The 26,080-nt window shown below is 45.0% G+C and overlaps 1 protein-coding gene across 3 annotated transcripts in view; it reads right to left on the reverse strand.

The window, feature by feature from the left end:
* Positions 1–26,080, reverse strand: part of HSPA4L (heat shock protein family A (Hsp70) member 4 like) — an 81,649-nt gene that overhangs the window by 34,812 nt on the left and 20,757 nt on the right. For all 3 annotated transcript variants that reach the window (XM_075929873.2, XM_075929870.2, XM_075929871.2), the window contains 6 exons: positions 23,185–23,325; positions 18,736–18,858; positions 17,490–17,589; positions 8,260–8,393; positions 4,725–4,969; positions 4,569–4,645 (listed from right to left, as the gene is read on the reverse strand). In XM_075929873.2, coding sequence (XP_075785988.2) covers positions 4,569–4,645; positions 4,725–4,969; positions 8,260–8,393; positions 17,490–17,589; positions 18,736–18,858; positions 23,185–23,283 — 778 coding nt within the window. In that variant the 5' untranslated portion in view covers positions 23,284–23,325. The remainder of the gene's footprint in view (positions 1–4,568; positions 4,646–4,724; positions 4,970–8,259; positions 8,394–17,489; positions 17,590–18,735; positions 18,859–23,184; positions 23,326–26,080) is intronic.

Below are 26,080 nucleotides of genomic sequence, written 5' to 3' on the forward strand. Positions count from 1 at the left end.
GCCAAGGTACAGCTACAAAGAAAGCAACTTTAAACAGTAGATGGAACAAGAAGCCATAGACTCAAAAGGGCAGGCTCATGAGAGAACCAAACTGAAGTCTCAATAGGGAACCAGGTCCTGCATCAGTGGGAAGAGCATTTCAAGGACCCTTAGGAATCAGACATGCCATGGGAGACTGATTCACCTTAGACACACAGATGTAGGAAGTAGGAATAAGATCCTCCGGAAAAGGGCTTTTTTTCCGGAGGATCGGGGCCAGTGTAGACGCTCTTTTCCGGCTTTTCTAAAAGCCGGAAAAAAGCGGCGGACATTTTTATTTAAATGCCGCGGGGGATATTTAAATCCCCCATGCATTTCCCTATTGCGATTTCAAAATTACCATGCCCCTTCCGGAAAAGGGGCCAATGTAGACGTAGCCTACATGTTTAACAGGTTAACTGGGCTGCCACATTGCACTGCGGGCAGAAGAGCTGTTTCAGCCTAACTGGTTACTCGGTAAGCACCACATTACAGGGTGACTCTTACTGGGTAGCAGGTTACCAGTTTACTTCCTTAATCAAGGATTGACTGCAGATTCAACCTGATCGTGGAGATGCTACACTCTGATACCTGGCAAGACAATATCTCCCACTATGCCAAGTACAGGCAGTCCCCGGGTTATATGGATCCGATGTACTTACAAATGGGGTGAGGCAACCCTGCACTAGCTGCTTCCCTCCAGCAGACCAGGGAGACGCGAAGGTAGAGCCCCCCCCCCCCTCCCAGCAGACCAGGGAGATGCGGAGCGGCTTTTCTCAGCATACACCTCAGCTTGAGAATAAAGGACTGAGGGAAGTGAGGTGTGGGAGAATAAAACTGAGCTCTGGAGAAATGTTTGGCTACAGTTTCCCCTACAATATGTACCAGTTCCGACTTACATACAAACTCAACTTAAGAACAAACCAACAGTCCCTATCTTGTACGTAACCCGGGGACTGCCTGTAAGTCACTCTGGTAAAGAACTTTGATTTCTGAGAGAATCTGCTTTACCTGACTAGAGCAAGCCTTTTCCTCTGGGTTCATCCATGCAGCAGCTGAAGTGAAAGCCATGAAGTGGAAAGAGGAAAGGTATTGGTACAGGAGCCAATTGCAGTTCTGCAAGAGCAGACCCAAGTGGCTCGGGAGTAACCATGCAACAGCCTTGCAAGGCACGAGGGATAATTATGACAACTTGCACCTTCTCAATTTTGACAGGACACTGCTGATCAACAGAATCAGTGGCAATAAGTACATCAGATCCCCTGCCCGTGACCAGAGAAGGGTATCGGATAGGGCTGGGGGCTTGGGAGAGATCAGAACTCCTGGCACTTCTACCTCTGTCTGGAAGAGACCTCGAGGTCACCAAGTCCAGTCCCCCACACTTATGGCAGGATTAAGCACCATCTTGATCATCCCCAACAGATGCTTGGAGAATGATTTTTCTCATTCTGTCTTGTAAAAACTCTAAGTACTTGGAAGCTGTTATGTCCCCCTCAGACTTCATGAGCCTTGACATCATTCTGGGGGACCCGTAATTACCTTGTTGGGCAAAGATGAGGAGGCAACAGATACAGGCAGTTGTTCCACCACTGATTCCTCTTCCATGGGCCTGGGTGACCCTGAGGGATCTTTTCCAGTGTCACATTCATGTTGGGGAGCACTTAGGAGACTGTCATTGACAACTTATCCAAGGCCCCTTAAGTCAATCTATGCCCTTGTTATGACTGTCAAAACCAAGTGACTCCAGTGGTGCTTAGGGCAGAATACTGGCCCTGTGGCCATTATGCTCCAGACAATACCACAGAGCGCATCAGTGCCACCTATGAATGATCCTGCCCTGCTGGCAAAGACTCCTCCTTAATAATGGAGCCAGCAATGAGAGATCATGTCCTGGGAAGAAGGGCAGTATCAAGACCAAATGTCTATTCCAATCACATCAACATAACCTCAAAACTCAGCTAGGGATCCGCACAAGGGTGATAAGGAACTGAGGGCAGGGGGAGCTGGCATTGTCCCTTATAGGGATGTAAAAGGTTAACTCGTAAGCATCTTCCTTAAGGGTGATGCTAACTAGTTCCAGTTAACTAGTGGAAGATGGAGCGGCTTCCCACCCACTGTGGGCAGGGGGCTGCTCCAGCCAATCCCCCACCCTTACTATGTTTACATGGGATTTTGCATCCCCAGTCCCTTATAAGCACAGCATACATGAGCCACTCCAGAAGGTACCAGAGCCATTACCTTACAGATACCACTGAAGAAAAAATGTTAAGCACCTGTGCATGTGACAAGCACACACCTCTACAATTAAATGAACATAAGTAAGCACTTAGAGGCATTATGACTCATTTTATTGGGGAACGTATCAGAGGGGTAGCCTTGTTAGTCTGAATCTGAAAAAGCAGCGAGGAGTCCTGGGGCACCTTACAGACTAACCAAAGTGTTGGAGCATAAGCTTTCGTGGGCAAAGACCCACTTCGTCAGATGCATGACGAAGTGGGTCTTTGCCCACGAAAGCTTATGCTCCAACACTTCGGTTAGTTTATAAGGTGTCACAGGATTCCTGGCCGTTTTTATTGGGGAAGGTGACCTAGGCTGATATCCATCCTATATTTTAACTCACAAGAGTGCTAGATGAGAAAGGCTGTTCTGGCTTAGTGAGCTCTGTTTCCCCCTCTGGTTCTGAGGAGACTTTCATACTGCCATGAAAACTGTGAGATCCTGAAAACAGAAAGTTTAAAAATAGACATCTCGCCTCTTCTCTGGCATCTTGAAGGAAGAGAAACACATTAAGCACCTATCAGGGATATACCCTTCTTCAAAGTATTTCAAATGGCCATCATTGATCAGAATAGCTACATGACAGGAATGGGGGCAGTTTTAAAATACTGATTTTGTTTCAGCCTTGGCTGCTAACACGTACTAGCGGGAGAAAAATAAAGTTTTGTGGATTTTGGTTGTTTTTAGAGACAATGGATATAAACAGGAGAAAAAACTGAACACACATTGAGCAGTTGCACAGTGCACAAAAATGAAGCCACTGTAGGGGTTCTGTCTCACTGCCATGGAAGTAAGAAGAAACAAAGAACAGTTAAGTGGCTCCATTCTTTCTGCCCTCAGGTTTGGAGGGTAGAAAAGGTATGTTAGAGGGCATCCAAAGCACAGGTGCAGCCCCAATGGACAAAGATTGCCAAAAGAATTTGATCCTGTGTGCATGAGCGTGTGTCCTAGAAGTAGAATCCATGAGAACTATCACTTGAAGACTTAGTTAATTATATGGTTTCTTTGATTAAATTGATTCTTGTTTTGGCTACAATACAGACATTAAAAAACCACAAGCATTCACTAGAAACATGATGAACAATCTGCATTTATGATTTCAATTCAAAATTGCAGTTCTGGATTTGGATCATATGGGTATAACTAACTTTCTCTCAGGCAACTGTCACCCACTGTATATTGTATTCTAGCATACAGGATCTAGTCTCTCCTAATTTTTGCATTACTTATCTAGTCATTAAAATCAGCTCACAAAAATTATTTCTAGTTTTTCCCTTCCCTTTATTTTTAACACGTTTAAGGGGTAGATTTGTGTAGATTACAGTGGTCTTTTTCAGTCTGTGAAAATCCATCTAGATTTAGTGACCAACAATGAAAGTTTACACATGTGCTGCAGGACTTACACTGCAGGCTTTGCTCCTAAATGCTCATCATTCCATCTGCACCAACCACACTCCCTAGTCGCATTGAACCTTTACCACTGTTGTGAAACACCTAGCTACTGTATCCGTTCAAATCCTGTTGATAACTCATGCAGAAGGTTATTTCCATATCATGTAATATTTTTTAATTTTAAAAAAGTTATATAAAAAGCTACGCAACAAAAACTAAGGGTTGCAGAGACAAGGACTTAAAGTCAGGAAACACAAGAATTAAGGCTTTTGTCAGCTGTATGCATAGTGCAAGCCTAATGATGCTACTTAACTGCATGATTATATTCCATTTCCCCCCCCCTCTGAACCCACCTCATTCATTGTTCAGGATGAATGATGCTCAGTAAATCAGGAATACATATTAAATTGTTGCCATTTGAATTAATCCCATAAAATTTATGCAATCATATAATTATAGACCAGTGCTTTTTTTGTGACAGTACGCATCGGAGCACTCGCTGCTTTCCTCTCGCACAGCCCCCAGCCGGCCCTGGGAGCAAGCAGTCACACCAGACAGAAGCCCGCTCAAGACACGGGGCAATTAAAGGGACCATGACTGGTTTTTTTTTTTTTGGTTCAACAAATTTTCCCTGGCTTTTTTTTTGTGCTTGACAAAACCCTAGTACTGACATTCTTTTAAAAACAAAAAACCTCCCACTGTTATAGACCATATCGTAATACATACGAGGCCAAATTAAGCTTGCCTTGACAACGACCTCAACTGACATTTAAATTCAGTGCTTAGTTTTGCATACTTTAATTTTATATCTTTTAAAAGATTTAGCAGTTTTTCTTCTGAGCTAGTAAACGAAAGAGTATCCTGAATTAACTTCTACTTACTAGCGTGATCCATTACTGCTCTTAAAGGAGGTTCCACTTTAGCTAGGAGCGGAGCACATAATTGCTCAAACTGAGCTCTGTAGAAAAAGAAATATGGTGTTATAGGCAGAATAAAAGCCACCACGTTCTGTTTGGAATCAGTGCAATTTGCAGTACCTGTTCATCTTACTGGAGACATCAAGGTCATCCATGAAGCACTCAATGTTGAGGGGAAGGTCAGAAGCATTTGCACTCATAAGTTTCTTCAGTTTTTCACATTCTTGATACAAGCGCAGCAGAGCTCGAGCATTCTCTTTCACGTTCAGCTTATATTTTGTCCTGAATTCCCCACAGAAGTAATCTACTAAAGCCTCATCAAAGTTTCTGCCTCCCAAATAAGGGTCAAAAGCAGTAGCCAAGACCTGCATAAGAAGTGAAATGTGTCAAGTATATACTGATCCTCTACTTCCTACCAAGTCAATATTTCCCATAATATTGCCCTCCACTAAAGAAGCCCATGGGCTCACAGAACAGAGCATTCTGGACATACAGAAAGAAGAACCAGGATCTTTATCTTGTCATGTTGCATAGGGACAGCAATTTATCATTCCATCAAGAAAATAAAATCTGCCAACACTCATTCTTGCTTAAGTGTTCCACTGGGTATGCATATCCTTTCTAAAAACAAATACTCTGTTCAGAACACAGCATGCCTAAGACATTTATCTTAAAAAAAAGAAAAAAAAAAAAAGATACCACAGAACACTAATTTTTCACAAAACTGTGTTTTATTACTGAAGACAAATGTAATCTAGGGTAAAAAAAATTAAGCCACTATTGCTCCAACCTTGAAAGAAAAAAGTCTTACAAATACAATATTAAAATTGTTCAATTAAGCACACTTGTCAAATACCACCAGCCAACTCTCTTCCTAGCCATGCATTGAAATTCAGCAATAGCCTACTTCATTTCTCAAAGGTGAGTTTAACAAATTTTCATGTACACTGGACAGGAGATAGACAAGTTGGTTCTGTGACTTCTCCAGTTAGGAGATGAGATAGCTGTATTCTTCGTCTATAAAACAGAAGTGGGTAATATTTTTGGGTTGGGAGCTATGGCCCCCAAATGATGGGTCCTGAACTAAAAAGAGAACAACGAGGACACTTCGCTCATGCAACTCGAGATACTAGGGTTCCCCTCACGCTCCAGCCTCACTGGAGAAGTGGCTGGATTAGCTTATCTGGGGGCCCAATACCAACAGATTTGTAGGGCTTCAAGGTGGGACCAAAATAAGGGGTTGAGTGCATGGGAGGGGACCGTAGTGTCCTCATCCCTGCTATAAAAGATGGACTTTATGGTCATAAAGGATGGACTTTATGGTCATAAAGGAGTTTGAAGAACAGCTAGCCAAAAACTCAAAAAGTAATAGCAAAATATCTTTTAAGTACATCAGAAGCAGGAAGCCTGTTAACCAAAGGGGCCCTTGGACAATCGAGTTGCTAAAGGAGAACTCAAAGATGATAAAGTCATTGTGGAGAAGCTAAACGAATTCTTTGTTCCAGTCTTCACAACTGAGGATATTGGGGAGATTCCCAAATCTGAGCCATTCTTTTTAGGTGACAAATCTGAGGAATTGTTCCTGATTGAGGTGTCATTAGTGGAGGTTTTAAAACAAATTGATAAACTTAACAGTAACAAGACACCGGGACCAGATGACATTAACCCAAGAGTTCCGAAAGGACTCAAATGGGAAATTGCAGAACTGTTAACAATGGTAACCTATCCTTTAAATCAGCTTCCGCACCTGATGACTGGAAGATAGCTAATATGACGCCAATACTGAAAAGGGGCTCTAGAGGTGATCCTGGAAATTACAGACTAAGTCTAACATCAGTACCGGGCAAATTAGCTTAAACTATAGTAAGAGAGTAAAATTGTCAGACACATAGATTAACATAATTTGTTAGGGGAAGTCATCATGGTTTCTGTAAAGGGAAATCATGCCTTATGAATCTACTAGAGTTCTTTGACAGGGTCAACAAACATGTGGACAACGGGAATCCAGTGGATATAGTATGCTTACATTTCCAGAAAGCTTTTGACAAGGTCCCTCACCAAAGGCTCTTAAGCAAAGTAAGTTATCGTGGGATAAGATACTTATCTTCCATGGATTGATAACTGGTTTAAACACACAGGAAAAAAAGGGTAAGAATAAATGGGAAGTTTTCCTAATGGAGAGAGGTAACTAGTGGGTCCCCCAAAGGTCTGTCCTGGGACCAATCCTATTCAACTTATTTATAAATGATATAGAGAAAGAGGTAAACAGTGAGTTTCAAAAAGAAAAAGATCTCACCAAACTAAGTGATTGGGCAACAAAAGGGCAAACGAAATTTAATGTTGATAAATGTAAAGTAATGCACATTTGGGAAAAATAATCCCAACTACACATACAATACGATGGGGATTAATTTAACTACAAGTACACAAGAGAGATCTTGGAGTCAATATAGATAGGTATCTGAAAACATCCACGCAATGTGCAGCAGTCGTCAATAAAGCAAATAGAATGTTAGGAATCATTAAAAAAGTGTTAGAGAATAAGATGGAATATCTTATTGCCTCTATATAAAACCATGGTGTGCCCACATCTTGAATACTGCATACAGATGTGGATGCTTCATCACAAAAAAAAAGATATATTGGAACTGGAAAAGGCTCGGAAAAGGGCAACAAAAATGATTAGGGGTTTGAAATGGGTCCCAAATAGAGAGATTAAAAAAAGACTCGGACTTTTCAGCTTAGAAAAGAGGAGACTAAGCAGGGATATGATAAAATCATGACTGGAGTGGAAAGTTAATAAGGAAAAGTTATTTACTTATTTCCACACTATAAGAACTAAGGGTCACTAAATGAAAAATTAATAGGCAGCAGGTTTAAAAACAAACAAAAGGAAGTTTTTTTTTCCCCACTCACCTCACAGTCAACCTGTGGAACTCCTTTTGCCAGAGGATGTGGTGAAGACTAGGACTTTAACAGGGTTCAAAAAAAAAAAAAAAAGCTAGATAGATTAAAGAGCTATTAGCCAGGATGGGTAGGAATGGTGTCCCTAGCCTCGGTTTGTCTGGAAATGGGTGACAGAAGAGCGAACACGTGAGGATTACCTGTTGTGTTCCCTCTCTCTGGGGCAACTGGTATTGACCACTGTCAGCAGACAGGATACTGGGCTAGACAGACCTCTGGTCTGACCCAGTATGGCCATTCTAATGTTCATACTAAGGATGTTAATAACTAGTCAACTATCTGATAAGCATTTGCTTATCGGATAGTCTTTTGACTAGTCAATAGGCACTTCAGCATTCCTCCTTTGAAATGCACAAGAGTCCCCAGCAGGGGCTCTTGTGTATTTCAACCCATGGAGCCCGGAGTCAGTGGGACTTCTCACTTGTCCCATGCTGTACACAGAGTTCCACATTCCTCCTTTGAAATGTGCCATGAAGTACAGTCATTTAATAGCTGGAGGTTATTTTAGTTCTTACCATTTCATACATATTTACTACAAACAGCATGTATTTACCACACCAGGCATGATATTTAATCAGTAAGAAATGCACTCTAGTGAACAGTTTCCTAAGCACTGTCTCTGCTAAGCATGGCTACTGTTATCAAAGTTATCTTAGTCTATGGTGCAACAGTTTAGTAAAAGTTAACTTACTTTCAGTTTTCCTTTGTTAAAAGCACACACTGAAACTTGATATGCAGAATGTCCCAGGTCTACAAAGACTATATTTCTTGGCTTCTCCTCCAAAGCTGGTAGATCTTGCTTATAAATTCCATAAGCTAGTGCAACTGCAAAAACACACCACCACCACAAGGGTCAAGCAATTTTCAATACTTTAACAGGTTTTTTTAAATTAAAAAAGCCTAACTTGAGGCTTTAAAAAAAAAAAAAAACACATTGGGCCTGTTTACAAAAATTCACAGTAACTTATGATAGATATTATGTTGAAAGTCTACATATCTTTTACATTAGAACAAAGTCATTCAGTGTTAAAGTGACAAAGATCTCCTGGTGCAGTAACTGAGGTTCTTCAAGATCAATGTTTGTGTGGGTGCTCCATTTTAGTTGTTCACAAGCAGTGCCAATCTGAGTTACATATGCACCTTCTCCATCTCATGGTTCCATAGGTACCTCATCTAGCATGCATGGTCTGACCCTTCAGTTCCTTCTCTACTGTAGAGTCTATAGTAGAAACTACAGGGAGATGAGGGTGCGTAATGGAACACACAGAGACACACATCTTGAAGAACTGCAGTTACTGCATCAGGTGAGTGACCTTTTCTTCTTCAAATCATGTCCCTATGGTTGTTGTTCCATTCCAGGTGACTATAGACCAGTGCTCCCAGGGGACGGCCGCAAGAGGCTTCACAGTTGTCCGAGTGACTGAAGATAGCAATACTAGGTTTTGCAGGGTATCAGACCCTCAGGTCAGATATATTCAAAAAGCAATTATGCAGTTTATGTTCAGAGGCCCGGATGGCTGGTCTACATATGTCTCAAGTGGTACATTGTTCAGAAAGGCTAGTGAGGTTGCTATAGATTTGGTAGAATGAGTTCTGATCTTTGCAGTGGGTTTAAGTTTTTTCGTTGGTAGCAGAGTTGTATGCACCTCAAGATCCAATTTGAGAAGTCAAGGAGAGTTGGATTGTGTGAGCTGGATTCAGCATCAACAGCACCACAAGACTGGGATGACATGTGCATGACCCAGATAAGCACTGCTGCTGAAAACCTCTGCTCAATGTTCCAGGAACATGTGGAGCACCCACAGGGACATTACTCAGAGAAAAACATGCCACTGATAGTGGTGCCCAAACTGCAGGGCATGCCAATCTAGCAGGGTGAGGAGGAACACCTGGATGGTGCAATGGGACCAGTGTCAGCCCTCATGAAGTGGGTATGGAAGGAGCACCGCTCAGGCTCATTTTATTCCAAGCTCAACTCTCGGCTGCCAGCCTCACTTTGAAAAAGCCACTGATTTAAACTGCTCCGCCTGGGTCCCAAACAAATATTACTTTAATCCTCCTACAATGAAAGCATCTCACTACAACCACCATTCTTTTGATAAATGAGAATTTGATCTATCCTCTGCTATAATCGACCACGGTCCTCAGATTGGCCAAATAATTTGTAATACAACAATGGACACCTGGAAAAAAAGGTTACTTACCTTCTTAACTGTTGTTCTTTGAGCTGTGTTGCTCATGTCCATTCAATGTAGGTGTGCACATGTTACTGCAAGTTTTCCCTTACCATTTCCCATTGGGCAAGTAGGGAAGCTTCCTGGAGTGGCGCTGGTGTATCGGCTAATATATACCCCTGCTAGCCCTCCACCCCCTTGGTTCCTTTTTAATGGGACTACTCCAAGGAACGGAAGACGGGCAGGACTTGGAATGGATATGAGCAACATGTCTTGAACAGTTATGAAGGTAAGTAATGGTTTTTTTCTTCAAGGGATTGCTCATGTCCATTCTGTGTAGGTGACTCCAAAGCAAATGCTAGGAGGGAGGGTCGGAGTTCTAACCTTAAACTGAGTGGAGGACAGGCCTACCCAGGGCTACATCCTCCCTAGCCTGATGGATCAATGCATAATGTATTGGCAAAAGTATGGCCCAAAGACCACAAGGCAGCCCTAAAGATGTCCAAGATAGGGACCTTAGTCATGAAGGTCATAGAAGAGGCCAGGGTCCTAGTCGAGTGGGCTGTGAGGGGAGGAGGTAGTCCATAGAACTCCTTAATACATGACATAATCCACAAGGAGATCCTATGTGCAGAGACCAGCTCCCCCTTCAGCCTCTCTGCAATTGCTACGAAGAGCTGTGGGGACTTACGGAAGGGCTTTGTTCTTTCCAAATAAAAGGCTAGAGCTCTCCTAACATCTGAAATGTTTAACTCCTGTTCTTTACCTGAAGCATGGGGCCTGGGGTAAAAATCTGGGAGAAAAGTATCTTGAGAAACATGAAAGAGACCACGTTCAGAATAAAGGTGGAGAGGGCAAAATCTGATCTTATCCTTGAAGAAAACTATATACCGGGGGGGGGAGGGGGGGGGGGGGGGGGGAGCGGGGGAGGAGAGAGGGGAAGGGAGTGTCTGAGGTGAAGGCTCTCAGTTCGGACACATGCCTGGCTGATATGATAGTCACCAAGACAGACACCGCAGCGAGCACATTGCCAGGGGCTCAAAGGGTGACCCCATGAGTTTGAACAGGATCAGGTTGAGGTCCCACTGAGGGATGGGCTGATGGGACATGTGGATAAAGTCTGTCTGACCCTTTCAAAAACATCTACATCATGGGATCCGCAAAGAGGGTCTTGCCCGGGGAGGCCAGGTGGAAAGCGGAGATGGCATCAGGTGTATCCTAATTAAGGAGAAGGATAACCCCTGTAACCTAAGATTCAGAAGGTAGTCCAAGACCAAGGGGATCTGGGCATCCATGGGTGATATCCCCCTTCTGGGCAGCCCAGATACCTTGACAAGTGGAAGCGCTTCTGTAAGTGGTTCTAGTGGAATTTCCTACTTCCCAGCAGAATCTCCTGCGCACGCTGAGTACTGAAGTTCTGCCACTGTCAGCTATGCAGCTTCCATGCCATTAGGGGTAGGGATCCCAAGTTCAGATGACAAAGCCGGCCAAAGTCCTGAGTAATGAGATCCGGGTCAAGCAGGAGGGCAATCGCTCTCTTGCAGGACAGGCTCAGGAGGGACATGAACCAGTACTGCCCAGGCCATTCCAGTGCCATGAGAATCAGGGATGCCATGAACTCCCAAACTCGCAGGAGCATCTTGTGGGAAAGGCAGGAACACAAAACAGACCCTCAGGCCAGAGAGTAATGAGTACATCTCCCAGGGAGCCCCTCCTCAGCCCCATGAGGGAGCAGAACCTTGGACACTTCTTGTTCTGCCAGGCAAACAGGTCCAGAAGGGGAAACCTCCCACTGTGGAAAATTTGGAGGACCACGTCCCCTCTGAGGGTACATCTAAACTACACCCTTCTGTCAACAGAGGGTTATAAATTAGATGCATCGAAAGTGCAAATGAAGCGGGGATTTAAATATCCCGTGCTTCATTTGCATAATGGTAGCTGCCGCTTTTTCCCCCCAAACCGGGCTTTTCGGGGAGGAGAGGGGGGCAGTTTAGATGGAGCATTTTCAACAAATGCCCCATTTCGAAAGATCCTGTACTCCTCAAAAAATGAGGAGTACAGAATCTTTCGCAACAGGGCACTTCTGTTGAAAATGCCCCGTCTAAACTACCGTTTGTTTTTTCAAAAAGCCCCATTTTTTAAAAAAAGTGGTGACTGCCATTATGCAAATGAAGCGCCCGATATTTAAATTCCCGCTTCATTTGCGCTTTCGATACGTTTAATTTACATCCCTCTGCCGACAAGAGGGGTGAAGTTTAGACACACCCTGAGAGGCCACTAGTGGCTGAAGAAGAACATGCTCAGCTGATCTGCCAGAGTGTTCTGGGACCTAGGAGACAAGAAGCAACTGGGTGAATATCTGTCCAGATGCATAGCTCCCACAGCTGAAGGGCTTCCCAACACAGGGAAGGGGAACGAATCCTGTCCTGCCTGTTGATATAGGAGACCGCCAGCATATTGTCAGAAAGAACGAGAACCGTTCTGCTCAAGCTGAGGAAGAAAGGCCACACAGGTGAGGCCATTATGCCCACAGCTCCCTGACACTGATATGCAGGGAAAGTTCACATACCATGGGTCCACATGTCTACGAGGTGAGCCCCACAACTGGTGTCCGATGCGTCCATCACTGACCAGGGGATCAGCAGGGGCCTAGAGAATGGGATTCTGGACAGACCATCTCCTCCTAGGTCCACCAGTCCAGAAAGCAAAGGACGTTGGGGGGAACCGTCACCACTCTGTCACAAGAGCAGAGGGACGGGCTGAGAGCTAGCACAAGCCACATCTGTAGTGGGCGCATGCGAAGTCTGGTGTGTTGAATGATGTAGGTGCATCCGGCTATTAGTCCCAGGAGGTGCATGCAAGACCTGGCTATCTCATCATCAGGAATGCCTGCATGCCCGCTTTGATCTCCAGGAAACAGGATATGAGAAAAGGAGGCAGTGGCTGACCGAGTGCAGGTGGGCACCCACAAACTCTATGACCTTGGTGCGAGGGGACCAGCATCGACTTGGCCACATTCAGGAGCAGCCCCAGCTCCCAAAAAGGTCTTTTACTAGAGCGACGTGGGCCAGCACCTAATCCTACGAGGGGCTTAGAAAAGCCAGTTGTCCAGATAGGGGAACACCTGAATACCCCACTTTCTCAGGGAAGTGGAAATGACAACCATGTACTTCGTGGACACTTGAAGGGCAGTCGAAAGGCCAAAAGGGAGGGCCGTAAACAGATAGTGGTCCCAGCCCCGCATAAAGTAGAGGAACTGCCTGTGGTGCAGTGCAATAGAAATGTGAAAGTAGGCATCTTTTAGATTAAGGGCAGTGTACAGGCTCCGAGACTTAGGGGGAGATGACAGATGCCAGAGTCACCATCTTGAATTTGGCTTTGGTAATGAAGGGGTTGAGTTCTGAGGTCCAGGACAGATCGGAACTCTCCATTGGCTTTGGGAACCAGAGTACTGGGAATAGAAACTCCTGCCCAAGAACCCCTGGGGGACCGTTTCCGCGTCCCCTACGGTTGAGAGATGCTGGACCTCTTCCCAGAGGAGATGCTTATCAGAAGGATCCCTGAAGACGGGCAGGGGGATGGAAGAGAGGGGTCGAAAAGAAGGGGATGGCATACCCCTTCCTACCATTTCCAGGACCCAACAATCCAAGGAAATGGATTCTCAGGCCTGACAAAGAGAATAGGAGGTCCCTGAACAGGAATGGTTGGGCTAGTAAGCTGTCCGCAGGCATACCCCCAAAACCATTTGCAAACACTAAGGTGTTGTTTGATGGGCCCTGGCCGTAGCCCAGTGTCTGCCATTCCTCTAATTACCATGTCTCCCTGTACGGAGAGAGAAAATTGGGATGGGTGCCCTGTTGAGAGGGCCTAGAGCAAGGGTGGGCAAAAGGGCCTCCGCAGGCAGAATCCAGCATGCCAAGCAAGTTGATCTGCCCCACAGAGGTCCTGCCACTCTCCCGCCCCCAGGCTAATTAGGGCTTGGGGGCAGGGAAGCACGCAAAGCTTCCTCCCGCTCTGTGAGCAGCACGTAGCCCTTTGAAGCGCCACGTACTGCTCGCAGGGCGGGAGGAAACGTAACACACTCCCCCACCCCCAAGCTCGGATTGGCCTGGGGGCAGGAAGGGCGTACAACATCTCCTCCCACCCTGCAAGCAGCACATGGTGCTTTGAAGTGCCGTGTGCTGCTTGCAGGGCGGAAAAAGAGGCTTTGCACGCTCCCCCCGGCCCATCAGAGCCTGGGAACGGGGGAGTTTGTGAAGCCTCTTCGCACCCTGTGGGCACCTAGTGGGAAAGGGGGACAAAGGGGCTCCTGCACCCCCAGACTAATTATGGTCTGGGGGTAGGGAAGCCCAGAAGCATTCGGGACCCGCCCCTTCCAAATTAGGCCCCACCCCACCCCTTTCAGGGCAGCCTGGGGCCACTTAAAAAATTTGCCTGACAAGGAATGCTGCTGGGTAATCAGTGTATGGATCCCCAGGGACTTTAAGGTAGCCCAGCTATCCTTGAGACCGTGCAGGTGTTGGTAGGTCTGTTGGAAAAGAGGGATGGCCCTCTAACAGGAGGTCCTGAATAGTAGTCTGGAGCTCAGGGGGCACTCCAAACACCTGTAGCCAAGAGCTGTAATGCACAAGCCCCGTGGCCACAGTGCAGGCAGCTGCATCAGCCATGTCCAGGGTGTCCTGGAGGGCAGCCCTAGAGACCAACCCTGACTTCTTCCACGAGGGCGCTTCAACTCAGAGTCCCTAGGGACCAGCTCGGCAAACTTGTCAGTGGCTGCCCAAGTGTTATATGCATAGCGACTCAGCAGGACCTGCTGGTTGACTATGCAAAGTTGAAGGCCCCCAGACAATAGGCCTTTCTGCCCAAGAGGCCCATTTTCTTAGTATTCCTGCTCTTAGGGGTGTCTACCAGCTGGTCCTGTCTCTCGCTTCCAGGGCCAGAGTGCTAGGTGCAGAGACCACAGGGCGGTGCCATCTGGGTCCACGCTCCTTGGCCAGGTCTGTTGCCAAGGTTGTCTCAATCAAGTCTCTTGTTGCCTCAAAGGTACTGCAGTGGAGCTCTCTGGGAAGACTCCTCCCAAACTGGTGTCTTGGCATGGACTAGCGCTTCACCAACCTGACCGTGATTGTCCAGGTGCTGTGCTCGTTGGTGCCACATGCCCCACTTGAGGGTGAACAGAGGGCACGTGCTTCGATGGAGACCTGCCCCATTAGGTCTCTTCTTCTTCTGGGGCACCAGGGACTGCAACCAGTGCTGAAGCCTATGCGGCACCGGGGAGACACACAAGTGGCTAGGTGCCTCCCACACCGAAGCCGGTGCACTCTGGGTTGCTGGTGCCAGATTGGGCGCCGGTGTTGGGTGTAAAGCTGCCTTCATTAGGATAATGTTCAAGAGAGATTCCCTTTCCTGCATGGTGCATGGCTTGAAGCCCTTGCAGATCTTATAGGCCACAGATAAGTGGGCCTCTCCAAGGCACTTAAGGCAGGCTGCATGAGAGTTTCCACAGGGCATAGGCTTTTGGAAGCCTTGGGGCCCGGGCATGCCCCACCAGACACGCTGGGGACACAAAGCAAGCCCTGCTCCTGGGTGCTTAACACCAAGTACAACACTTAACTACTAAAAACCTAGACAGGAATAATTAACTGTAAAAATTTTAACCAACTACTAGAACGAGAAAGAATTACTAAGGGGCACTTGCAGAGCAAAAGGAAAGGCATGTTCCAACGACCGTCATGAGCAGTTGAAGGAACATGGGGTGGAGGGCCAGGGTATATATTAGCTGATATACTGGCACCACTCCAGGGGGATCTCTGCTGGTCCAAGAGCTACTGCTAAGGGAAAAACTTCTGATGACGCATGCACTCAGCGTATGTACACCTACATGGAATGGACTTGAGCAATCATACCACGAATAAGCAAATTACTCATTCTTATAAATGATGTTTGTGCCAATTCTATAATTGTGTAATCAGACAAAAATCATGGCATCTAGACTGAGGTGTGGTAGGTAAGAAGCAGAGAAAAATATTAACCTAAATTTGAAGCGGAGAAAAAATATATAATTTAGATAGGGACTTTTGTGGCAACCCTGGCAGATGCTACATTATTGTTAAGAATAAACTGATCCTCCCCGCCCCCGGGCTCCATGTGGCACTGTCACTTTGAAATGCCACATGGAGCCTGACATCAGGCTCCCCAAGGAGTTTCAAAGTAGCAGAACCACATGGAGCCCTGACCCACCTGCTGGCCCCGTGTTCCCAGCGGTGCTTTCACCTTTAAAGTGTAGCAACAGCCCTGGAGGAAGTGCTCTTATTGACTAATCGAATGGTCGATGCAAATTGAATTGACTATTCGATTAGCCAATTAATCAAATTTTACATCCCTAAGCCATACATTAGTAGGACTTCACCAAACTAGATAAATTTTAAGATGTGGTTATAATCAAACTCACACATATTAGTACTATTGGCTTGACTTGGGGATTGTGGGACATTATAGAAATGATTTCTATTCTAAGTATCCTCAATAATAACCTACTAAAACACTTGGAAGTCCCACAAAGTCCACTTTGACTAAGCCTCTGCTGCAAGACTAAGACCCCAGAGAAAAATAAAGAGGCATTTTTCTTGTAGCCAAATATATACCTGACGTGTGTGAGTGAGATCAGATCTTTTCTGCAGCACATTTATCTCCCTGAAACTAAAACAAAATTTAAGAGGAGCTACTGGTCTCAAACAGACAAAACATACAGGAACAGTACTTGGAACCTAGCAGTCCTGGGTTTTAATGATTAAGTCAATAACAAAACCCCCATGCCTCTGAATTTTCAAAGACTTTTTTTTTTTTTTTTTTTTAAAGTGGAGTACACTACTCCAGATGTAATTATTCTAAGTGGACTGTCAGAAAAGAAAAGCGTAACAGACAACTAAACTATCAATATTTTGTAGAGGCTGGAGCTCTCCAGTTCGGCATCGTCCAGATCTGAATTGTCCTAGACCAGAGAGTTTGTCTGACCAGGGGAGGTCTGTGCTCCTCTGCTTGCTGCTCCACTCCCAAGCTTCCTGCCCTGCTGCTGGCCCAGCACTGCTCCTCACCTTGCTGCCCACCCACTGCCACAGGGTCTCCTACGGTCCCTAGCAGGGACTGCTTGGCCGCTTCCCATCTCACTGCCGCAGGATGTTCTCCAGGGTTCCCGGCTGGGGCCACACGGCCACCCTAACTCACTGCTGAAGCTGCCCTGCTGCCCCTAGCGACTCCAGCCACCTGCCTCCACAAGCCCCACTTCAGCCCGGGGGGTTCCCCAGCGGAGACTGCCCAGCCACCCCAGCCACCAGGGGTTTCTCGAGGTTCTTGGCCAGGGGTTAACCAGATAGGGTGGGAGTTCCCTGGCCACCACCTGGCCCTGCTTACACAGCCACCTGCCTGGCCCCATCAATGCTGGGAGTTCTGAGCCAGGCGGTGGCTCACCAGATGCCTCCTGGTCCAGCCAGAGCTCTCCAGCCCTGTGTTGCTCTGGGGCTGTTTGGTCCAGCTACATCCCTGGCCCCATGGGACCACAGATGTTGCCAGACCAGAGTATTTTGGATTTGGAAGGTTCAGCCTGTAGATTTTATATATTTTTAACATAGGAGTGATTAAATAATTATTGTTCAAAATCCAATATTCCAAGTTTAAGAGTTTTTAGACTGTTAAAAACAGCATTACACACTTATTCCTGTTCTGCTTCTAGCAAGTATTAAAATTTTACCTGCTGTAGTTTCATTCATCAGTCTCAGACAGTTTAAACCTGCAACCTGAGCAGATGCCATTACAGACCGTCTCTCAGCATCAGTAAAGAAACTAGGGACCTGTTTTCAAAACAAAGGTTATACTCCATTATACAAGTTTCATGACATCCAAAATCCTATGCTCACTTTAAGAGTTAACATATCCAAAAAACAAAACAATTCCATAAGTTTGACTAATATGGACATTTAAAATATCAGTTCTATTTTATTAATTCAGACTGATTAAAATTGCTAGATCTTTTTAAAAGTTATTACAACTTCCAATTATCGAAGCTGGTTTTAAGACAATAAATATCCTGCATTATCAAGATTTTTAGGATCTGCGAAAATCCAGATGCAAGATGCACAAGTGTTTCTAAACAAATCACATTTAACATTAAAAAAAATCTCAATGCAAGATTAAGAAAAAAGGATTATACCTTAATTTTTTTGTACACAGAGAAAATATTTCAACATTTATGTAACAGTGAAATTTCAGCTCATTTTCTAAACTAATCCAAGTTATGTCTGCCCCCCATGCTCAAGAAATAAACACAAAATAATTTCAAAAAATTAATCTCCTTATTACAGGAAGCTACCGCTTACATTTAACGTCAGAGGTGTGAGGGGGTGGCTGAAAATTGCACCAAAACAAAGAACACAAGGAAGGCAGTAAGAATGGAGCTAAGATATTAAAAACACACACACACACACACACAAAAACGTGGCATCGAAAATATGCTATGAAAACATGTTGCAAGCAAAGAGCTCAGAGATTTCGTAGAAATATGCAAGTGAGGTATAATTCTCACATTTCAGTAGAATTGTCAATAGTACCTATAGCATCACAGAGCTTCAGCACTTCTTGTAGAGTAGATATAAGATCTAGCTATAGATCGGAAGAATTCTATAGCATGTATCAAGAAGCCTCATGCTGTACCAGAGCCTGTTTTCATCTGAAGACCACCACAAAGTTGTCAAGCAAATTTTGGCTCTTAACCCCACCCTCTACACAAGACATGCCTGAAATTTTTTTGGGTTAATGAGTATTAATTATTAAAAATATATTTTGTGCTTTTCAGCATATATTTTAGTTTTATTTTCTTCTGGGTGGTTTCTGACAGCACATCAACTGGATCTTTTCCAGTTAACAAACCATTATAAATTTACTTTTTACATACAATTACCCATTATAGCAGAATTCTGGTAAACATATTACAAACTTACAGAAATAACACAGTCTGCCACTGGTTTTTTTAGTGCACTTTCTGAAGTCTCCTTAAGCTTAGCCAATAGCATTCCTGTAACCTGTTCAATTGCAAATGGTCTCTCTTCATCTAGGTAGCGTGCCTGAAACACAAGATTAAACAACTGTAAAGCAGAAAAATATTTTCACAGTACAAATCAATGGATTTTTATAGGTTGTTTTATCCCAATATTTCTTAGGTCTTTTAAGACCTAAATGCAGCCACTCTGAAGATGGTCAGTAGGTGCCATTTCATGTTAATAAGATAATTAGAGATGCTTATTTTAGACAAAGTTTTCTAAATTTTTTCCTCAAAAGTTTCAAACAGGTGTAGAAAAATCCACATTCAACCTAGGAGTAAACAAACATGACATATGTCAAGTGAGAAAACTAATGTCCTCCCAGAGATAGTGTGTCATGTTTGAATTTCTCCTCTGAAGCCTCTAATTTACATTTCGAACCCTTCTAGGCAAGCTATTTAGAGAAATAGCTTTCTCTAAGTTCTTACTCTAATCCTAGACAGCACTCAAAAGAGGATTTGAGTTGGCCTGGTGCATTCGTGCAGCAATTCTTATATTACATATATTAACTTGGGAGACATTCAAAATGCTGAAATGTCTATTAAAAAGAAGCAGCTCATGCATGAAAATAACCAGTTAAATAACAATACCATGCAACTGAAAACTGTACCACATATCAAATATATAAATACGGGAAAGCAACTAAACTGATTATATCAAAGGGTGGGGTTCCATCCAGGTAAAGAGAAAAGGACTGAGATTTAATAAGAGTATATACACACTCACATGTTGATGTAGGGAATGCTAATTTGGTGCTGCTACTGCCCAAAATTCTAGATCACATAATGGTTTGTCTACACAGTCTGTTAATGGACTCTGGTACATTTTAAAAGCAGAGAGCATGGGACCAGCAGGGGACTGCTTGAGTCCCCCACTGGCCCCGTGCTCCTCACTACAGTCCTCACAGCAGGACTCTTGCTACATTTCAAAGGCAAAGGTGCCTTTATTGACTAATTGAATAGTCGATGAAAATTCCATCAACGACTTGATTAGCTAATTTAACATCCCTACTGGGTATCTGCATACACAGATGCAGAGGTGGACATCCGCAGATCATTTTTGCAGATTGGATACCCGTTTTGTATATGCACAGGGTTCTACTTACTACAACAATGAGAAAATGAATTGTACAAGTAGTCATCTGTAAGAAGAACTGAAAAAAATCCAGCTTTTTCTAACTGTTTCTGCTTTCTGATTGATTTAGTTCTTTATATCAGCTATCTTGATCAACACAGAGAAGACTAGAATTGAGACCACAACAGAAGAGACTGAACAATATGCCAAACATCTCTGCCTGCACGGAAGTGTTGAATTTTCAGAGCTCTGTTGAGCACATGAATAAATTCAACAGTTCGGGGTTAGTGCCAGGACTATGGACATACTACACAGGCACAAAGCACATTGACGTGAACAAGCTACACTTATACACTCTCATCCAAAATGACGTGTTCCTGCGCAGAAATTACTCCAGGAAATGATGCCAATTTGTTATCAGAAGCGCTTCGCAGGATGCTTAGACAGAAGTGTATTTTGGATATCGAATTAAGGACAGGATGATATCAAGTAATCTATAGCATTCCATATGCCATCTTTCCGAACACCAACTCTAAGGCTGTGTCTACACTGGTGGCTGTTTGCTCAAGAACATCTTGCGCAAGGGTTCTTGTGCAAGAACTCTTGCGCAGGAACACATCCACGCTGCCATGTGTGAGATGTGCTTTTGCGCAAGAGCATCCATGGCAGTGTGGATGCTCTCTTGAGCGAGAAAGCTCTGATGGCCATTTTAGCCATAGGGCTTTCTTGCGCAAGAAATCCCTGCCGCGAGTCCACACTGACCTCTTGTGCAAGACCTCTTGCGCAAGAGAGCTTACACCTATTAGAACAGAGTAGATCTTGCACATGAAGCCCTCTTACCACGCCGTACTGTAAATCTTGCACAAGAGTGGGTGGGCAGTGTGGACGCTCTGCGGAAGAATGGCTGTTCTTGTGCAATAACCTGCCAGTGTAGACATAGCCCACAAGTCCCTGGTCATGCTAAGAAAGCAGACCTTAATCCCTCAGATGTTAAAATGAAAGCAGAATATACCAGAACTTGAGATGCCAACTCTGCCCACATATCTACACTGGCAAATTCATCACTGGAGCAAACATAAGCCACAAAATCAAAGAGTCATTTGACTGTACATCCAGTAATTTGATCTTATGCCATCAAATGCCAGCAGTACCCCACTGCTATATATACTGGACAAACTGGACGGTCTCTGCGGGAAAGAATCCATGGACACAAATCGGATATACAGTAAACTTCCGATAATCCGGCACCTTTAGGACCCAGGGGGTGCCGGATTATCAGATATGCCGGACTATCGGAAGGGGGGGGCTATGAGGGGTCGGCGGGGGGAGAATGCCACCCCAGACCCCTCATGGCCCCCCTTCCGATAGTCCGGCTCTGCCCCAGGAGTCCCTGATTCAGCCGCAGCTGGAGTGCTGCTGGGTTGGTCTGGTAGCACCAACTCTTGGCGCAGCAAGACCAACCCGGCAGCACCCCAGCTGCTCTTGGGGACGCCCGGGGCAGAGCAGCTGGGGTGCTGCCGGGTTGGTCCCACAGCGCCGCTCTACGGCGCTGTGGGACCAACCCGGCAGCACCCCAGCTTCTCTGCCCCAGGTGTCCCGATTCAGCTGCTGCTGATACTGATCAGCGGCTGACTCCAGGAAGCCCGAGGCAGTGCTTCCTGGAGTCAGCCGCTGATCAGTTTCAGCAGCGGCTGAATCAGGATGCCTGGGGCAGAGCAGCTGGGGGGCTGCCGGGTTGGTCCCACAGCGCTGAGGAGCGGCGCTACTGGACCAACCTGGCAGCGCCCCAGCTGCTCTGCCCCAGGTGTCCTCAAGTCAGCCGCTGCTGAAACTGATCAGAGGCTTATTCCAGGAAGCCCGGGGCAGAGCAGCTCTGCCTCGGGCTTCCTGGAGTCAGCCGCTGGTCAGTTTCAGTAGCAGCTAAATCAGGGACAGGTGGGGTGCTGCCGGGTTGGTCCTGCAGCCGTGAGGGGCAGCACTACGGGACCTATCTGGCAGGCAGTGCCCCAGCTGCTCTGCCCCCGGCTCCCCCGATTCAGCCGCTGGTCAGTTTTAGTAGCAGCTGAATCGGGGAAGCTGGGGGCAGAGCAGCTCCAATGGTCCCGCTGCCCGGAGCACTTCCAGGTTCCTGATGGTGCCGGACCATCAGGAGTGCCGAACCATCAGATGCCGGACCATCGTAGTTTTACTGTACACAAAGGGAATATACAGAAGCCTGTTGGTGAGCATTTCAGCTTGCCTAACCACAGTCTGACAGACCTGCAAGTAGCTGTCTTGTCACAAACCAGCACTACAATCCAAAATACACAGAGAAGCCGTGGAATCCCAGTTGATCCACAAATTCAGTTCACATGATTATGGCTCAATCGTGATATGGGCTGGTGGGGACTACTTAATATACCTACGTAACCACTGAAGGTGCCAACAGCTCCCTGAATGGTATCCTTCCTGTTTTAGGAATCCCTCTATTGACTTTGATCATCACCTGCTTAGGTTTAAGTACCCATTATCCAGATACTTAATGATGCTCCATCTCCCACCCCTGCCCTTTTTCTTTCTCTCCCTCCTCCCCCCCTTCCCCTCTATTTATTTCAAGGTTTCATATCCTCAGCTCATAACTCCAGCCATCTGAAGAAGTAGGCTGTGCCCATGAAAGCTCATGATACCATTTATGTTTCGTTAGTCTATAAAGTGCTACCAGACCTTTTTTTTTTTAAACCACTGTTATGACTAGAAATATGTTGAGCATAATTTGGTATTTGTATGTGTACTGCAACAAGAATGCCAACATCAGCTCTTACTATCTGTTTTCTAGAGGCAAGTATCAGTCAATGGTATCGCATAGGAGGAAGATCAGGACTACAAATTTTAACTCCATTTAACATCTCCATCTCTTTCAGCTGAATATCATCTAGGATGTGGCCAGTTTAATTTCTTGGAAAGTCAACATTCTGAGTTTTAGTAATTAATCTTGCCTCACGAGAATTTTGATTTTGTCATCAAAGAAGCAGAATGCAAAAAAAAGAACACACTTCTTGTCCTCTATCTTCCATGAAGCCTTCCTTAAAACAGCTTCATTTTCTTCCCTCCCCCAGGTTGGATGGGTATGTTTATATCCAGAGCTACCTTCACAGAATTTAAGGAAGTTAAAATTGTAAGCTAAGTGAAGCAATTTCATTTGACAGTAAAGCAATGCCAAGCACAAAAGTTCCACTTGCTTGTCAAAATAATGACACAGTGACAGCTGCAGGTGCATGTGGAAACTGCAAAACTCACCTTTATTCCTACACTCCCATTTGGCATCTTTTGAAGCTCATATGGAATTCTGGCCCTTTCACCTTGTATGTATGGATCATCAAATGCTCGTCCGTGCATCTTTTTGAAGCCATGTAACGTGTTCTTTACGTTTGTGACAATCTGTGGAAAATAAATGTATTGCTATGAGATGCATACCAGAAAACACACACATTGGCTGTGTCTACACTGGCATGAATTTCCGGAACTGCTTAAAACTTAATACTATTCCGTTTTCAGTTTTTCCGGAAAAGGAGCGTCTACATTGGCAGGCTGCTTTTCTGGAAAAGCCCTTTTTCCGGAAAAGGGCCAGTGTAGACAGCCCAGTAGTCTTTTCCGGAAAAGAGCCCCGATCGCCATTTTCGCGATCGGGGTTTTTTTCCGGAAAAGACTACTGGGCTGTCTATACTGGCCCTTTTCCGGAACAGTGTTCCGGAATAAGGACTTATGCCCGAGCAGGAGCAGAATAGTTTTTCCGGAATAGCGGCTGATTTTGTACAGTAGAGCATCGTTGCTTTTCCGGAAATTCAAGGGCCAGTGTAGACAGCTCGCAGCTTATTCCGGAAAAGCGGCTGATTGTCCGGAATAAGTGGCCCAGTGTAGACACAGCCATTATGTCTTCTATTTATCTCAGGAGGGCTTCGAATTCTCAACAGGAATGAGTGGCCTGCTATGAACTTGGGATGTAAGAGTGTAGCCGTTTAAATGGGTAACCGTTTAGCATGAGCTTACCAGTTACTCAAACGGTTACACATGGCTCCCAGTATAACACATGGCTCCTCTGATACAGAGCCTCACGTGTAACCACTGAAAAATTGAGTGGTTACACGGTTACTCAACTACATACGTTTTAAAATCTCTACCACGAACATCAACATTTGAGCTATGTACCTTTATCCTCACTTCCCAATGACGACAACTCTTAAGCATGTCACGTCACTTTATTTATGAGACCTATTAATATACAAACCCTCTTCACATGTATACATCAGTATTTCACTAGTTTGCACCCTCCTTTATTTTAAGAGCTTCCTGTTATATCCAATTTGGACAGTAAATTAATTACATACTAATCCAATGACTGAATATGCAAGTATCTTACCAATGTTATTAAAATACTGTAATTAAATATTCAGTAATTTTCATGGCTTAAAGTACCAAAAATGTTTCAAGTCAAATCTCAAGTCAAGAAGAGTTCTCCCCTTAGCTACACTCTCAATATTTCAGGATGGTGATTTAAAACTCTTGACTTTGAATCATCATATATCAAAAGAACTTGCTTATTTTGTTTAATGAACACAGGATTTTTTAAGTCAGCTACAACTGCACTCCAAACTTTGAAAAAGCATAGCTTAATTCTCAGGCTAGTGAATACAGGGTAACAGCTGGAAGCCAACCTTTAGTAACTGGTGTTCTTAGAGAGGTGTTGCTCATATCCATTCCAATTTAGGTGTGTACATGGCAAATGCACAGTTGCTGGGATGATTTTCTCTAGCTGGATGATAGAGGTCGGTAGGGGGGACCCCCTATAGTGACACCAGTATGGCTAGGTATACAGCACACTGCCAACTGTTCCCTCCTCTCCGTTCCCTCTTGCTGGAAGTAACTCCAACAGAGGAGAGGCGTGAGGCTTTTGGAATGGATGTGATCAACACATCTTGAAGAATACCAGTATGAAAGGTAACACCAGTTCAAGTAATTGCTCATACGCATTCCAATTTTAGCGATTCCCAAGCAGCTATCTGGCGGAACGGTCGGATATCACCAGTTTGCAGCCTGCAACACTGCCCTTTCAAACACGGCATCCTCCCTAGCATGACAGTGACTATCATAGTGGTATGTAAACGTGTGTACCGAAGTCCATGTGGCCACTCAACTAATGTCTTGGATGGGAACATGTGCGAGAAAGGCTGTTGACAAGGCCAGCACAAGTCAAGTGGGCAGACAGCTGAGGGGCTGGCACTTTCGCTAATTTGTAACAAGTATGAATAAACCCCATGATCCAGGAGAATATCCTCTGGGCAGTAACAGGCAGCACTTTCAGCCTCTGTGTTATTGCAACAAACAATTGATTAGACTTCCTGAATGGCTTAGTACGTTCCAGGTAAAAACCTAAAGCCAAACTGACATCCAGGGAAAGTAGGGACCTGTCCCGGGGGGTAAGGTGGTGCTTAGGATGAAACAGGCAGAAAAATGTCCACATGTAACTGGGAAACCACTTTCAGGAGGAACGAAGGATGGTCTCAACCAAATCTTATCTTTAAAGAAAACAGTATAAGGAGGTTCTGACATCAACGCTTTTAGTTCAGAAACCTGTCTGGCAGAAGTAATGGCCACCAAAAATACAACTTTCATTGACAAATACAATAAAGATCTAGTAGCTAACAGCTCGGAGGAGCTATTAACTTTGATAAGACCAGGTTTAATTCCCATTGAGGTACTGGTTCCCTCAAATGCGGGCACAATCTAGGGATGTTAAATTTAGGAACCAAGCAGATGATAGAATTTTATCAACTAGTCAATAGGCGGCCCCACTCAGTCCCATCACCAAACCATACTGCGGCTCTGCAATTTAAAAGACAAGAGAAGGCAGGCAGCTTGCTCCCCGGCTCCTAATGCATTTTTAATTGCAGAGCCACAGCAGGGTTTGGTCCCTGACACAGTGTGAGCAGGAACTGAGCTGCACTGCCTGCCTGCCCGGCTCCTAATGCCTTTTAAATTGTAGAGCCACAGTGATAGAGGTAGCCAAAGGGAGTGGGGGGCAAGGGAAGTGGAGACCATGCTAGGGGAAACCAGCTTTTAAGCTGGCTCCTACCTCCCCCCCCTTGCTGCCTCTGATATAGTGGGGGGAAGGAGGAAGAATGTGAGTACATCCCTT

Source organism: Pelodiscus sinensis, chromosome 4 (genome assembly GCF_052426305.1).
Source record: "Pelodiscus sinensis isolate ZL-2025 chromosome 4, ASM5242630v1, whole genome shotgun sequence".
Taxonomy (NCBI): domain Eukaryota; kingdom Metazoa; phylum Chordata; order Testudines; family Trionychidae; genus Pelodiscus; species Pelodiscus sinensis.